The 16,435-nt window shown below is 35.6% G+C and overlaps 1 protein-coding gene across 1 annotated transcript; it reads right to left on the bottom strand.

The window, feature by feature from the left end:
- Nucleotides 1-6,267: 6,267 nt before the first annotated feature.
- Nucleotides 6,268-9,760, bottom strand: LOC145136893 (protein NPGR2-like). Its single transcript, XM_079071000.1, has 6 exons — nt 9,462-9,760; nt 8,808-9,101; nt 8,473-8,725; nt 7,140-8,365; nt 6,852-7,005; nt 6,268-6,759 (listed from the first exon to the last, which is right to left on the bottom strand). Exons 2-6 carry the CDS (start codon nt 9,075-9,077, stop codon nt 6,425-6,427), a joined length of 2,238 nt encoding a protein of 745 aa, XP_078927126.1. The 5' UTR covers nt 9,078-9,101; nt 9,462-9,760; the 3' UTR covers nt 6,268-6,424.
- Nucleotides 9,761-16,435: the final 6,675 nt, after the last annotated feature.

The raw sequence follows: 16,435 nt of genomic DNA, 5'->3' as shown, positions 1-16,435 counted from the left end.
TGCTGACCTACCCATGTCAGACCATTCTGGGGTGCCTGCCTACCCTCCGGTCTATCTCACCCGGTCACGGGGACTATTTCACCCCTACTACTATCACATAATAACATATCATACTCATGCTGTCAGACAGATCTGGGGTGTCCGACCTACCCTTCGGTCCTAACGACCGAATTAGGGGACTATTCCCCTCCTACTACCACTATCACATAGAACATATCATACTGGCACATAGAACACATCAAGTAATAGCAAACCAAACAATTATCACAAAGACAATCATCTCAACTGTAATCAACTACTAGTGGGTTGGCCTTGGTGCCTTAGACCCACTTCTACTGGAAGGTAACTCACCTCAATGCTGTGTAGTGCCTGCACTGTCCTCGGTGTGAAAATCGACTCTCCTCGACTCCTCAATCCCTATACGACAACTTTTCTAAGTTATCAATTCATACTCATAACCCTTAGAAGGGTCACTCAAGTCCAAGTCAAAGTCAAGTTCAAAACCTTGGTCAAAGTCAACATCTGGTTGACTCGACTCGCTGAGTCCCCATGTCCACAAAATGCTACCATCCCGTCCCTACTCGTCGAGTCTAGCAAGAGCTCGACGAGTTCGTCTTCAATAACACATCGTACTATCTTCAACCGACTCGCCGAGTTCTTCCTTGAACTCGTCGAGTTCATCTTCATTCATATGAAGGTGTTCAGTCTATGACTCGTCGAGTTCATCCTTGAACTCGTCGAGTCCGTCTTCATGTGGTTGGGACATTGCCTTGAACTCGCCGAGTTTCTTCTTGAACTCGTCGAGTCCTTGGATCTTCAAGTCCATAACAAACCCCTAATAGGCTGAGTGTTCCTTCCACTCAACCAAAGACCATTTCCAGAAAACATTTGGGGGGAAATGCGACCCGACTCGTCGAGTCACCCAAGCGACTCGCCGAGTCCCTCTTTGTCCAAAACTATTCAGTCGATTATAATGGGTCTTAATGCATTAAAACCATAGATTTGACCTCCTAGGGTCCATTTTATACGTAAAGTTCCAATCTTGACGTCCATGCATGGGGATTTTTTGCTTAAAAGCCATAAAAAGAGGTATATAAGAAGCATGGGTCTCCCATAGCCATAAAGTTGGCACCTTTATGCCATGGGAACCCTCAATGGTTCCAAATCTGAAGTGTAATCTTAAACACACTCACAAAATCCGATTATAACTTCACAACTCATAAAAAGGGGTAGAAAATAGTCCCAAAACAAGATCTAAGAGATAGATGGTCAAGGTTCAAGCTTTTCACCTTGAATGAACTAAGAATGAAGCAAAACCTCTGGATCTACAAGCTTCCACTTGAACTCCCAAGCTTCCTCCTTCTCTTCCAACTTCAAATGCACACAAAAGTCACCAAAAAGCTCATAAACACTCAAAAGAGGCTTAGGGTTCGAGTTAGGGCTTTCTCTGGGTTGGGAGGAACAATGGAGGTTGTGTTGGGGCGTTATAAGTTGTTTAAATAAGGTGCAAACCCTAAATATTAGGGTTTTATCCAGACAGTCCTACTCGTCGAGTCGGTTTCCCGACTCATCGAGTAGGTCACTTATCCTGCCCATCCAAAGTCAAGTCTACTCGACGAGTTGGGCCTCCAACTCGCCGAGTCCCACAGTAAAACATGAGTTTACTTTAATTAAAATACATACCAGGAACCGGGTGTTAAAACCTCCTACATGGCGTCCTCCCATACGATCCTGCGATAGCCAGGAAAATCAAAATCTAAGCCCTACAGTTCACCATAAGGGAGAAACAGTTGTACAAGAGAGGGTACCTAGCACAGTGGCTCAGATTCATCGCCCGAGTTAAAGGAAAATTGCTCTTGGAAGAAAGTCATGCAGGCGAGGCCGGGGCACACGAAGGTGCACAGGCGCTCACGGGAAAAATAATCCGCTTGGGAATATACTGGCCCGACATATATAAGGACGCGACCAAACTTACGAAAAAATGCCCAGAGTGTCAAGCGTTCGCCTTTTTTCAGATCCAGCCCGCCATGCCTCTAGCCAGCATCGGCAACGCATTTCCATCAATGGGGCATAGATATCGTAGGACCATTTCCGGTTGCCTCGGGGGGATCCAAATTCCTGCTAGTCGTTTTTTATTACTTCACCAAATGGATTGAAATTGAACCATTAGCCACGGTCACAGGCAGGTAAATGATAAAGTTCATGTGGAAGAATATCCTCACGCGATTTGGTACCCCCAGAGTCCTGATTAATGACAACGCTACCCAATTCGAGGGCAACCCTTTCATAGAGTGGTGCGAGGAGAAGCAAATCCATCGACGGTTCACCTCAGTAGCCCATCCCTAGGCCAACGACCAGACTGAGGTGTCAAACAATATCATTTTCAATGGTCTAAAAAAGCGTTTGATGAAATCGAAAGCGGTATGGTTCGAAGAACTGCCAACAATACTCTGGTCGTATCGCACAACCTCAAGGTCTAGAACCGGAGAAACGCCTTTCAACTTAACGTACGACACAGAATCAGTACTCCCACTTGAAATCACAAGCCGATCTCTACGAGTAAAAGAGTTTGATGCGAACACCAATGAGGTTGAACTCCGTCAGGATCTAGATGTACTCAATGAAAAGCACGAAGCTGCCCAACTCCATATATGTATATATCGTTAATTAAATTCATAAAACGACAATAAAAATCCTAAACGATAACTAAAACAAAATGTCATATTCTAAGGCCGTGTTCGGTTCATGGATTTCGAAGGAACTTGGAAGAACTGTAATATAAATTCTAGTAGAAATTAGGTTTGGTTAATTAAATTAAAGGAATTTGGAATTCTTTGAATTACATTAAATTATGTGAGTGAATGAATTGGTCATTCTTTGGATTAAAATAAGGACATTAGATTTCATCATTTTATTTTATCAAAAAGATAAAAATATAGTCACACATCCTCTTTAGTTTAACCAATATTCGTCAAATATAAACAAATTGTCATCATCTTTCACACACCTCCATCCATACGAATACGCCCACACTAACGTCACGTCAGATAGAACAACACCCCTACACCCACCCACCACATACCCACCTTACCTCACACCAACCAATACTCCATGTATACAAACATGCATATCCATACGCCCACATCCACACACATGTTTTTCATTTCTTACCATCCGTAAGAGACCTTAGCCCCAAAGCAAGAAATTTATTAATTGTTTTTATCATTTTTTTTTTGTAAAGCAATCGTTTTGCTTTATATATATTGTGAAATTTTAATAGAAAAATATATCTTTGAGAGGGTAAGAGTTTAATAAATAAAAATTGTAGTTAAATGAAAGGTTTATCTTCTTTATTAAATATAATACTAAGTTATACAAAAACCAATAAAAATGTATTTCAATAATATTGTATAATTTACTTTTCAAATGCTTTGACATTCATGTTAACCAAACGCATAACAAATTCCAATTTCTTTGAGATATTACATTCATTCCAAAAAATGGAAACTTCCGCTTGCAAGTAGGCACTGTATTCAACATTGATCTAGTTAAATTGTTATATGTCTGAAGAAAAAACCATAAATCTTTTTCCATTCGTCTTTCCTTCATCATACACATCTACTCATACAAGATTTGCATTTTTTTGCGTCTCTAATGTTGGAATTTATTAAAAAGTAGTCTAATTATAGTGTCAAACTTGACGTGATTAGCAACAGAAGCAATTTTACATTTGAATAAACTAAACCCATTTTACCCACCAATGATCATTTTGGAAAACTTAGGAAGATTTAAACAACCATAGAAAGGAAGAAGTTTACAACCTTTGAAGACTTTGATTCCTTTTGTCAATTAGGAAGGTGATGAAGATGATATTAAACTTCAAAGTAGAAGCTCTCTATAATGTATCCATCAAACATTAATTAACCACCAAAGATTCTATTATCCACTTGTATATATATGTTGTTCTTAAGCTATCAAGACATATACTAAAATATGCTTAAGGAGAAGCAACATATGAAACCTTTATTCTTGCACCAAATTACAAGACAAAGAGGAGAGGGGAGGCAGAGGCAAAACGACGAAAATGGCAGCCAAAAACAAGAGAAGAAGTGATCAAAAAGCTCATAGTTTTTGGTTACTTACACTTTTTTATATATCTAGACATATGTACCTTTGAGCCATACATTCCACAAAGTCAAACAAGCAATGTGATAAGGGATGAGTATGTAAGATATGAACCAACAAGCAACCCCTCTCTTAAAGAGGTGGACCTATGGTTGTGGTAAAGAAAACAAAACCAAGTTTGTTTTCCATTTCATTTTTACAACTAGATAGTTATATGTGTTATTTATTAATGAACTTTAACAAGTCCAAAATAAATGTACATAACTTATCTATATTCAATACCATATAAATATAACAAGTTTTTGTCTCTTATTATTATTATTTATTACAAACAATAATTTTCAATATGTTGGCAAAATATTATATTCATAAAATAATGTTTTTCCAATTAAATACAAGTGTTGATATTTATTAATAATCAAAATTACTCTAATAAATAATCAATTTGTAGTAAGTTCCTATAAGGTGTCACCCTATAGTATCATATATCATTAGCAATATCATTTTAAAATGACTATTGGACATAACGATCTTTCATCTAGTTCCTTGATACACTACTTATCTGCTTGATATCGTTTTTTCCACCACATTTTCTTTGTTTGAATTGGTGAGTTCAACTATTTTAGTAATGTTGTCGTATTATCTTGATTTGTGTTTGAGGATGATGATGCCGCTTTCTTCCCTTTGTGTTGAGACCTTTTAGGGTCATAACAACAATTTATCCATTATTTCCCGAAGCTTAAGATTTAGCATCATCTTCGATGCTTGGAAAATAAGCCTATGTCTCAAAGATGTTGAGTGTAGGCCGCTAGTTTGGACATTACATTTGGTTTAAGTTTAATGTTGTTAAATTCTTGCTCCAATGTCGTTGCCCATGATCCTTTGTTGGTGTGAACGATGTTTTCTAGTGATACCAAGCCTCATAGGTCGTGGATTTGTCTTCAAGGACGCATAGAAGTAGGTTATTCCAGTGTGTCCCATTAACTTATTGATCATAGGGTTGTCTTAAAGATTATGCCATACATATGTAAGTTTGAACAATTTCAGATTGTGAAGCTGCAAATGACTCGTTAAATCGGTTATGGTTTGTTTGATGGTATCTGCTATTCAGATAACCATAGTAATTTTAGGTAAAAAGGTGATGCGGTCTCTACCCGTTGCTGCGATAATTGCGATAATTCATTATAACTCAATGGATCGCATGGGTCTCGTGCTGACTACACATCATTCAAATTTCCGCCCTATCAACTTTCGATGGTAAAATAGTGTCTTACTAAGGTTGTGATGTGTGACGGAGAATTAGGGTTTGATTATGGACGTGGACATTAATCTCAATTTATAGTTCTTAGGCACAATCGGTGAACGTCAGTGGTGGTGTTCCGTCGATGTGATTTGAAAGTTCGTCGCTGTAAGTATGGATCGGACAAGTTTTACCTAAGATGAGTAAGTTACTTTAGTGTCGTCAAGCATTTTGACTTTGTGAAGAATGTTGGAGGCTGTGTAAATTAAAAAAGTGAAAAGGAGGCTCTGTCTGAATGTTATCATTGTTGGCCATAGACTCCGACGGAGAGGTTGGGTTGAGGTTGTAGCATCGACGAAGAGGATCAGATTTTATGGTTAGTCGGCTCTGATACCATGATAGTTTTCACTGAAGTGCCGCTTAGGTTGCATTCATTTCAAATAAATAGAGATTACAAAGAGATATACATGGTAAGGAGAAATACATGGAAAGAAGATAAATAAGTTGCTAAATACATTATCATTGTTGGTTGTTTATGGTGTATGAAAAAACTTTGTGATAAAGTAATCTATGGTTTTTTTTTGAAATCTTATTTTTATATTCCTTATATGTTAACTTTGTATTCACTCACGAATTGTAACATGGTGCGATATATTTCTGTCATTTTACTCGTTTTGTAAACAACCTGATGTTATTTTCTAGAAATCCGTGTTATTTAACTAATTTGAATTTTTTAATTTTCTGTATTTTTTTCGAGTTTTAAATTTTCACAAAATGTTATCCCTTAATGTTCTAATATACTGCAGTATGTTGTTTAACGACACACGTTACGCAATATATAGTTAGGTATATGTAACAAGTAACATGGTCATTTTAGTAGTATTTATTTAGGCAAACCAATCTGACCAATAACCATAAAAACGACTCTTTAAAAAGCCAAAACGGCAATGAGATCTCTCATTTTGTTGTTTTGTGTAATATTTATGCAACAATTTCATTTACTTATCTAAAAGGTAAAACCCCCCATTTTATGTACTTAAATCCACAATTATATTCCACTCATCTAAACGGCTCAATCGGTTCAGTCTCCTTGAGCACAGTCGCAGCCTCAAAACACTCCACAGCTTCCTTTATAAACATGGGACCCTCTTCTTTATAAAACTGGCCCAGATTATACCAACCCCAAGAGTTCATCCGGTCCACCCGCAATGCTTCCGTCAACAAGCTTCTCACCACCGGTCCAGACCCTGACCCTGACCGGGACCCACCACCAAGCCGCTTGAGAACCATAGCCATGGAAACAAGACTTTGCACATGACTCGGGTCGATATCCAAGGCATTTTCGTAGGCTTTTAGAGCTTCTTTCTCGAGACCCTTGGCTTCATATAACAAACCTATAACAACATAGAAACATGAGTTTCATTTTGGGGGTAAGTGTGAAATTACTAAACTACCCTTGACTTTAATCACGGGAACGTTTGCGTACCGGTGATATACCATCGGGACGACGAGTAGTAACTGATAGCCTCAGATTTTAAAAGACATGCCTCCACGTCACGCCATTGAGATAGACTTATGTACAACATGGCCAAATCATGCCATGTTTCTAATTCCAAATCTTTATGACGTTTTCCAGCCACCTATTAAAAAGTCAAACATCAAAACGACAAGTCAACATTATTTTGCATCTCAAGAAACGACTTCCCTACCTATTTTAGTAATAAGCCTAATGACCAAAATATCAAGAAAAGTAACAAAATTAGTTAGAAATTACCTTGAGATTCGTCATTTGTGTTGCAAAACTTTTATTCTGGACTTGAAGAACAGCAAGAAGCTGTGTATAAGTCTCAATAGCATTCTTTACTTGACCCTGTGCAATTTGAAGCTTGGCTTTCATCCTCAACAGATCTCCTTGATCCCATTTCCCAGTTTGATCCAAAGCGGCATTAATAATAGTTTCCCCTTCCAAAAACCGTTTCTGGCCCGAGAATATTCGGGCCAATAGCAACCAACTTTTAAGGCCCGACCCGCCTTCCAGTTTAATCAAATGTTTCGCATGTCCAAGAGCCACATCCAGTTTCCTCTGCTCAGCATTTTGTAAACTGAGCTCATAAACAACTCTGGAATCGTTCATTCCGGTCAACCTTCCAGCAGTTTCCAAAGCCTTCATCGCCTCCGATTGTCGCTCAACTCTTTCGGAATCAGTCAAAGCGGATTTCGAATAACCGGAAAGTGAAACACCCAATAAAGAATACGCGACACCAACCATCTCTTCGCAATTGTTTTCCAAATGAATGATTCTTTTCGCGAGACGCACGCCTTCTTCCATGGAATCGGAATCGGAATCAGGATTCTCCCCGCAAATTTTTGATGCGAGTAGTAAAGCCGGGACACAATTCGGATCCTCGTTTTTGTATATGTTTTTTAGTAAATTCAAAGCGGATAAACCATCGCCTTGCCCGTAGTAACAAAGGGATAAAAGGAAATACCTTTCTTTCCGGTCAACAACAGCCGGAATCAACGATTCCAATTGCTTTCCGAGAGCCGCGAGTCCACCGGAAACAGATAACGCGTAAGAAAGATGATCCAACACCGATGGGTCCCATTTGATTTTCTTTAAATTAATTTTTTTTAGTAAAATCATCAAAAGTAGAATTGCTTCTTCCATGTTACTTCTAGGTATAAACGAGCCGTCCATCTGTGACCGGAGATTTGGTGGAGCCGCCTCTTTGCCACCACTATAGAGAAGAAAAATAGCAAAATCCAATTCGATTTTTGCTTTTGTTTCATCATCAAGGTTCCAGTGATGGAGTAATGCTTGCCGGAATGATGAGATTGCTTCCTGGGGTGAATCGGAAAGTTGCCACAACTCCGGGAGCAATTCCACTGCGGAATTCAGAATCTCCTGCAATTTACAGTCCGCACCAAAGTTCTCCGGCAACCCTTCCGGTAATGATGATTCAACAATGTCGAGTATAACTTTGCATGATCGAGCAGCTTCTGAAAAAAAAAACAAAAAAAAAGGGAGACGTAAGATTTAAGATTCGACACGAATCACGAAGTTTTTCACTGTATCCCGTGAAAAATATGAAGAACTAAATCAATACCTTTATATCGACCGAGAATCTGCAACGATTTTGACTTTAAGAGAATTGCTTCTAGAAGTAGACTGAGAGCGTGTGGTGATAATGGTGGAGTTGCGTAATTATGAGAACGTTTTTTACGAGGCTGCGCTCTTATAGCTAGACTAATTTTAATCTTTGGAGTAATGGTGGCGATATCTATCCCTTCAAAGACATGAAGAGCCGCTTCAATGTTTCCTTTCTGATACTCGTATCTTCCTAACAATGCTCTTGCTTCCTGCATAAAAATATATGACTTATGAGTATTTCTTTCTTTCTTTTTTAATTAATGCGTTGATGGAAAATATTGGAAAACGGACCTCATAATTCAGAGAACCACTTTCGCGAAGCGATAATTCTGCTTCTTCAATACTAACTGTATCCGGTTTCTTATCGTTCTCCCCTGCAGTTTGAGAAGAATAAAGACTAATTGAGTAGTCCTTCGTCCCAGTCGATTCTGATGAAGGGATCATCTCATTTGGGCTATTTGATCGTTTACACGAGCACAGGCACTGCACGACTTTTCTGAACCTCAGGTTTGGTCTATTCTGGTTTCGCTCTCTAGTCGGAATCGGATTCCTATTCCTCATACTCTCTTTCCACCCTCGAGAAATCTTTAACCACACAAAACCAATGATCAATAACCCTCCAATCAGATAAGAAATTCGGTGTTTTGTAAGTATAATTTCGTGAAATCATAAGCAATTTAACAACATCAATTATCAGAAAAGTATTAAAGTTGACTTGTTATTCGAAAGATCTTGAAACAATCAAATACCCAATTGGAAATTCCCAATTTCCGGACAAGAAGATAACAAAATCTGCCCAATTCAATCCCTGAAAACCCTAATAAAAAAAACCCGCAAAACCCTAAACAGATTTCTGAATATATGGTTGATAAAACATTAAAGTTACAAGAACACCCGGTGTTGATTCAGAAAACTGAAAATTATATTTATAAAGAACAGAATTACCTTCCTTTATGGCAACTGAAATTGAGGAAACATGGCACATGAAAATCAGAACCCATCTTCAGTTTCAATCAGAACTATATTCAAAAGGCTTTTGATCAACACAACAGAATCAAATAAAGTTTGGAGCTTTTCTTCGCTTTTCTTTTTTCTTTATCGAGAAACTACATTCAAATACTGAAACTAGATTTCTTTGCTTTAGTTGATGAATTGAATTGAAGGTCTAAAGAAACGTATACCGGTATAGAAAGAATTCTTTTAAAGCTGGAAACAAGGAGATATCGAAGAATCTTGAACCGTAAGATCGAAGTTTATATTTGTAATCTTCATTTATTATTGTTTTATTTTATTGTGTGAAATAAATGCAGTTGGAAAGAAAATAATAAAAAAAGGAATTGGGTATTTGAGTATGGACAAATTTAATTTGAAAAAGAATAAGGGAGGCCCATGGAGTTTAAGGGGTTAACTGTCAGTCTCACTAGGCTCTTATCTTGCCAACTGGATTTATATGCACTCTCATTTACAGATATTAATCTATTACTATTTTTTTTTTCTTTTTAACATTTTGATTGCAAGGAAAATGATAATGTTAGAAATAAGTTATCATGGAAATTTTAGTATAAATATTTATATTTTTATTAATTTTGGACATATATAAATATATACATACGTTGTATATATAATTAACTCTAGTTGGTGTATGTTCTACTCCATGAGATCTTCAAAACAATATACCGTATGTCTAAAATGAAGTATATGTGAATGAGATATCGATATTAAAAGTTAGGTATTTGAGAATAAATTATAGCAAGTGAAATGGGTATGGGATTGAATCCCACATTGGTAGAAAGATCATACTCTAGTGAGTTTATAAGCTTGAATGTATGATAAATTTACAGGATAATACATATGACTCTACTCCAACTCCTAATTTTAATATAAGAATATTAACATAATTTTTAGTGAAAGTATCAAGATAGCAAGTGTCTTTTTTGACGTAGCTGTGTATACTTTTCTAACAACATATCAACAATCGAATCTCTAAGCTGAGCTTCTCATCATGACTCATCATATCCAAAGGAAAACCCTCTTCAATCACTTGCAAACTTTCTTCATGGTTTTGAAGATTTTCATCACCGTATCTGGTAAATAAAGTGTCTGCCCTATCTTCCATTTGTATGTAATTATGCAATGCACAACATACATGCGGAATCAACATTTGACGACTCAACGGATAATTTTGTATATCTTGCAAATCTTTTTTAAGAACACCAAATGCACGTTTAATGGCATTACGTATCTTTTATCCTAATAAATGAGTACCCAATTGTCACGTGGCAGTTGTTTAGCCCCTCCCCATCGAATATTCCCGCTCAAAGTTTCTATGTGAATTTCCGAAATGCCCTTTCTGCATCTTAATACCCCATCCGTCTTTATTCTCGCTCTGGCGTTAGAAAAAATTAAGAGTTTCCAAGCGATAAATTAGCCCCCAAATTCCATAAATCAGGGATATAATCCCATAAAATATGTAGTGATTGAGTACTCATTTAACCTACATTTTTTCTTCTACGTAACCTAGACCCATCAGCCACCACCACGATGAAGATATTTTGTTTTGTTTTCACAACTCAATTTCTTCATCTCTTTCTCTGAATGTGGTAGTGTTGGTGTAACATATTCAATTTCACAATCTCATTAGTATGTGGTCTTTAGGGTTTAAGAGATGGTTTTGATCTAGATGAAAATGAACCAGAGTAAAGAGGAACTTTTGATTGTATAATGGTGGGAGAACATTCAATCAACGCATGTGGAGAAGACGAAATATAAGAGTCCCATATAAAGCATGTCTGCAATTGGTCTTCATCAATCGAAGGTTTTAGTTTCTTTTAGTCGATTACTATGCCATAATTCTCCTTCGATCAATGTTCAATCAATCGTCAAGGTTAGATTTTATGCAATAGTTTCGATTTCTTCCTTTATTTCGTCTTAAGTTGTGTGGTAAGTAATAGTTCATGGTTTAGTGAGAAATCATTGAATCGGTATCATGTCTTCCATCCCTTTTTGGTTTTAATTTTTAATGTATAAGATCGAATTGCATCTTGGTATTATCATCGTTTTCATCAATGCATGCCAAATGTTTGACAAAATGCCACATTGAATCAATTTCATGTATTCCCTTTGTTTCTTTGTCTCTGCAGTACCGACACACACAAACAAACATGGCTATTTTTTTCTTTATTTTTGGAGCAAGGATTCGGTTCTGGTACTAGCCTGTAGAGTGCATAAGCATGATTTATTGGGAAGTTTCAATCGGGTCATTATCAAGATTCAGGTCTCCCTACATAATGGGGTTTACAGCTTCAATATATAATTTACTGAATAATTTATGATTATGTATCAAGAAAGGGCATTTGTTCTACAACTATCGCCTTACTCTGTTGCTCTTTACTTCTGGTCAAATTTATGGCAGTTTGTTCCGATTTAAATAGAGAAAGAGGATGACCAACGCCTATAATAGAGTAAGACAGCATCCCCGAAGAGTTCTTTCTTTATTTAGATTTAGAGAGAGAAAAAGAGTGGGACTAACTCTGAAAGCTTCATCCAGGTGATCATTTTCTTCTTTGATGTTGCCAACCAATATTAACATTTGAAATCTATTCGTTATATAGGTCTATATTTGTGAAAATTGGATCTACATTCAATGATTTCTAACTATATTTGTTAGATTTAAGACACGAGTTTAGTCGAAGATGTTATTTTTTTTATAGATCTAATTTTTTCGGGCATAATTGTTGAATCTATATGTCCAAGAATCATTATGTAGTGACATTGCTAATAATATATGATCCTATAGTGTCACACATTTATCAAGTTGACACATTTTGTATATTTATTATTAATATGATTATTAATAAATAATATCAATTCTTGTAATTTTAAATTAGGGAATAACTATTGTTTTGTGAAAATAATAATTATAAGAGAGTATAACTAGTTATTATTTTATATGATATGAATTAATAAGTCATGCACAACTTTTTGGACTAGTTGAATCTTTTTTGTCTTTTACCTAAAGACAAAGTTTATATTTTATAAACTTTGAGTTTATAAAATTTAAACTAATTCTTTTGTAGCATGATGAAGTTAGGAGACAAGTTTTGTCTCTTTCTTTTGTCTTTGGCCAAAAATGCTTTCAAGCATAGCAGGTTACTTGTCAACCTCCCTCCCATGCTCCCCATGCTTTTAAAAGTTAGTGAATGCTAGTACTTTTTAAAGTCTTCCGTTGATTGTTTTTATGAAAAACAAACTTATATTTTGTATCAAAATCCATCAGTGGTATCAAACCCATCTTTTATATGTTAGAATTATTTTTATGTTTTATAATCTTTGTTTTTTGGAAAACAAACATGGATTTCTTTTGGTTAAGAAAAAACCATATTTGTTTACTTTGGTAACTTTTTGGTTAAAATTGTTTATTTTTATATATAACCATTTTTCATGCATTTTGGTTATATAAAGTTGCCTTAGAAAAAACAAAGAGTTGTTTGTTATAATATTTGATATGTTGTTGTGTATAAACATGCCATTTGGATCTTTGTGTTGTGTTTGGTTGATATTTATTTATTCATAAGATGTAATAGATAAATATGTAAATTTTCAATTGTTGATTTGTTGTAATAAATTAGTTAGACTAGTTGTATTTCTTTTTAAATGTAACAAGATGAATACATGAACTCCTTGAAGATGACTTAACCATTTAAGACCATAATCCCAACCATAATCTTCTACTTTTGGCTTTGTGCTTAATTATAGTTTTGATGGTTTAAGTGTTGCAATTTTCACAACATGAAGATTTGAAGTCTTTTTGCAAGCAAAAGTTGACTTGGCAAGGGAGTTTGAAGACCTTCTGAAGTGTCCCTTAAGTCCTTTAGGGAAATACTTAATAATTCTTGTGATGACTCACAAAAATTATTACTAGACATGGTTTGGTTTATACATATTATAATGCATGCATGTGATATTTATTTTTATGTTATTGTATGTTATGTTTTGTATATGAAAATGAGTTTTACATGTCAAACAACATTTTAACATAAGATAATATCACTTGGAGTTTGAGTAAAAAATATTTAAAAGATAACAGAAGATGTTTATAAATAGATATTTATAAAAACGTTTCCACCGGTTACCAGTTAAAAATCGATTTCCGTTGAAAATATTTTTATTGTAAAACTTATAAATACCCAACTTTAAATATTTGAAATGGTTTAAAAGATGTTTAAATATTATATAAAAACTCCATGTCTTTATAATAAATAAGAGTTTTATTAAAAAGACTTAAAATCGGTTTATAGCGTTATAACGACAAATAATAAAACTAGTGATTTTTTTTTGCGTCCAAACTTAATATATGATATTGGTGTTTTAAACATAATGCAACATGCTGATATTATGTTTTATGCATGCCAAATGAGATTTAAAACATAAGTATCATCACCCAAGTTTTGGTTTATCAAAATATTACTTTTATCATAACATGCATAAAATCGAGTTTATAAAATAAAATGAGTTTATTCTATAAATTCATGAAGTCATAAGTTTTTTACTGCTAAAAGAAGATTTAAATTAGTGATTTTATAACTCATCCAAAACTCCAAGTCTTAGATATAAAATAAAGTTTTATTAAGACTATTATTGGTTCTTAAAACCAATCTACGACTAAACTTTAAAATATCGGATTTTAGTTTATAATTGATCGCGGCTAATAGCAAATAAAATGAAGTTTTATTTGGCTCCTAAAGAACCTCATAACAAGTGATATGAATTTTACAAAAGGGTACATGAATTGTTGGATGCATGCAATATTCATGAAACCATGTTTTTATAAACTATAATTGTAAAACATATATAAAACCTTTTCTAAAAATGCAAGTCATTGTCGTCCTTTTGAAGAACAGTCGTTATCATTTGTATGGTTTTAGTTTCACATGGTCACCTAGTCATTAGGATTTTCTAATGATGTTCGGGGTAGTTTTGTAGTTTCAGGTTTCTAAAAGGTCACCTTGTCACTATGTAACATTCAGGTTTTGGTAAGCTTTTCTTTTAGCCCTTATGCAAATTTTCCTTCAAATTGGTCCCTAGGTTATTATGCGGGGCGTACTTATTGGGTACGCTTAGCGTACTAGCCATAATCTGGTTGCGGGACTTAACTACGTACGCGGGGCGTACGTGGAGTATGTATGGCGTACGTGAGTCTGAGACAAACCCTAATTTTTAGGGTTTGCATCCTATTTAAGGACCTTAAGTCCCCAAGTCCCCCAAGTCCCTTACTTTTTCAACCTCCATTTCCCTTGAAGTGCAAATCTTGAACCCTAAGCCACCCTGAGTGCATTTGTGAGCTTTCCTAAGAGTTTTTGGTGTTCTTTAGAGTCTTTGAAGAAGAAGGAAGCTTAGGAAGAAGCAAGGACGTGGGAAGAGCTTGCAGATCCAAAAGTTTGGCAGCATTTCTGACCCATTGAAGGTATAAATTTTAAACATTGATCATTGCATGCTTAGATCTAGGTTTAGGGTAGAAAATGGTATCTTTTGGTCCCATAGTTTGGAATCTTGGAGTTGAGCAACTTCAGACCATATGAGCTATCCTTTTAAGCTCTTGAAGGTGTTTTGAGTCATAAAAATCGGACCTTGATGGTTAAGCCTCAACCATGCAAGAGTTAGGAACCATCCAAGTGTGCTTATGGACTTTATTCATGTTTTGAACCCCATCCTTGCATGCAAAAGCATAAAGTTTGCAACTTTATGGCTTGGGACGTTTTTAGGGGTCTACATCTAAGTTTTGAATGTTAGGTCTTAAATGATTAAGACATGGAAGTGAGTTTGGGTTGGCAGACCAATATGTTGGGTTTTGAGCATTCTAACACTCCTATGGTGTACATGCAACCCTATAAACCTTGGATCTATGTTTTCTCTATTATACATGCAAATATTAACTATTCCAAGGTTTCATCCTAACTAGCATATTATGAAGCACCTATACTACAAAGTTCTAGTTAGATGACATAACTTTTGATGTAGCTTGATGTCTTCAAGCTTTAAGAGCTTAGCCCCAATAGTGTGGAAGCCTCAAATGGAATCACAAATCACCAAAACACCTTGGAAGAACTTGAGAGAATATGTATGCACACTAAAATCGGCACACTCTTATTTTCACACACTTGTGCCAATTTTGTGAGCCAAGGACCCCTTTATATATTATGGAGGATTAGGGTTACATCCATGTAAACCCTAATACCCATGACCTTTCATTTACATAGGATCCATGGGTTAAAAGCTCCATGGACCATCCATGAAAGCTTAGCCCAACCTAAATGAACTTGGCCCATTCCATATATATATAAGAGTCCATATTTAATTAGTTTTTTTTGATCACTTAATTAATTCTAAATTAATTCTTGATCAATACTAATTAAATAATATGATTCCATATTAATATATTAGAACTTATAATATATTAATATAAATCATAAATATACTATTCTCAAAAGACTATCCATATAAATTGTGCCGGTGAAGTGCAACCCAAATGGACCATGCCGGGTCGGGTCAAGTACATACCAAATATAGTTATGGACTTAGACATTAATCCAACAGTCTCCCACTTGGATAAGTCTAAAACTATTATTGAGTATGACTTCAAAACCTAACTGGCAACCGTAGCTCTTAAAGCCGTTGTCGAACTCTGACCTTGTCAATGACTTGTCCATTAGATAAGGGATCATATATTCCTCCATTCTAGATATCATATGGACTGAGACATGGATTATAATCATTCTCTCTGTCCATTTGTTGTTTCCCAATTTTCGATTTATGATGACTGACTGATTGAACAAATCAAATCAGTCATGGCTTGGCCAAGCACTCACATGTGTCATCGCTAAATCATCGAGGGGCCCACAGATATCGCTTTTATCCCGAAG

Source organism: Lactuca virosa, chromosome 9, assembly GCF_052849685.1.
Source record: "Lactuca virosa cultivar CGN04683 chromosome 9, Lactuca_virosa_CGN04683_v6, whole genome shotgun sequence".
Taxonomy (NCBI): Eukaryota; Viridiplantae; Streptophyta; class Magnoliopsida; order Asterales; family Asteraceae; genus Lactuca; species Lactuca virosa.
The sequence above is the reverse complement of the archived record's forward strand: the minus strand, read 5'-3'. Positions and strand labels throughout refer to the sequence as shown.

What these genes read in the sequence shown, in the direction of transcription:
- LOC145136893 (XM_079071000.1), bottom strand. Translation starts at nt 9,077, where the DNA reads ATGAGGAATAGGAATCCGATTCCGACTAGAGAGCGAAACCAGAATAGA. An exon ending in GTGGTTCTCTGAATTATGAG is followed by an intron (nt 8,726 to 8,807) that starts GTCCGTTTTCCA and finishes ATTTTTATGCAG; the next exon opens with GAAGCAAGAGCATTGTTAGG. An exon ending in GATTCTCGGTCGATATAAAG is followed by an intron (nt 8,366 to 8,472) that starts GTATTGATTTAG and finishes TTTTTTTTTCAG; the next exon opens with AAGCTGCTCGATCATGCAAA.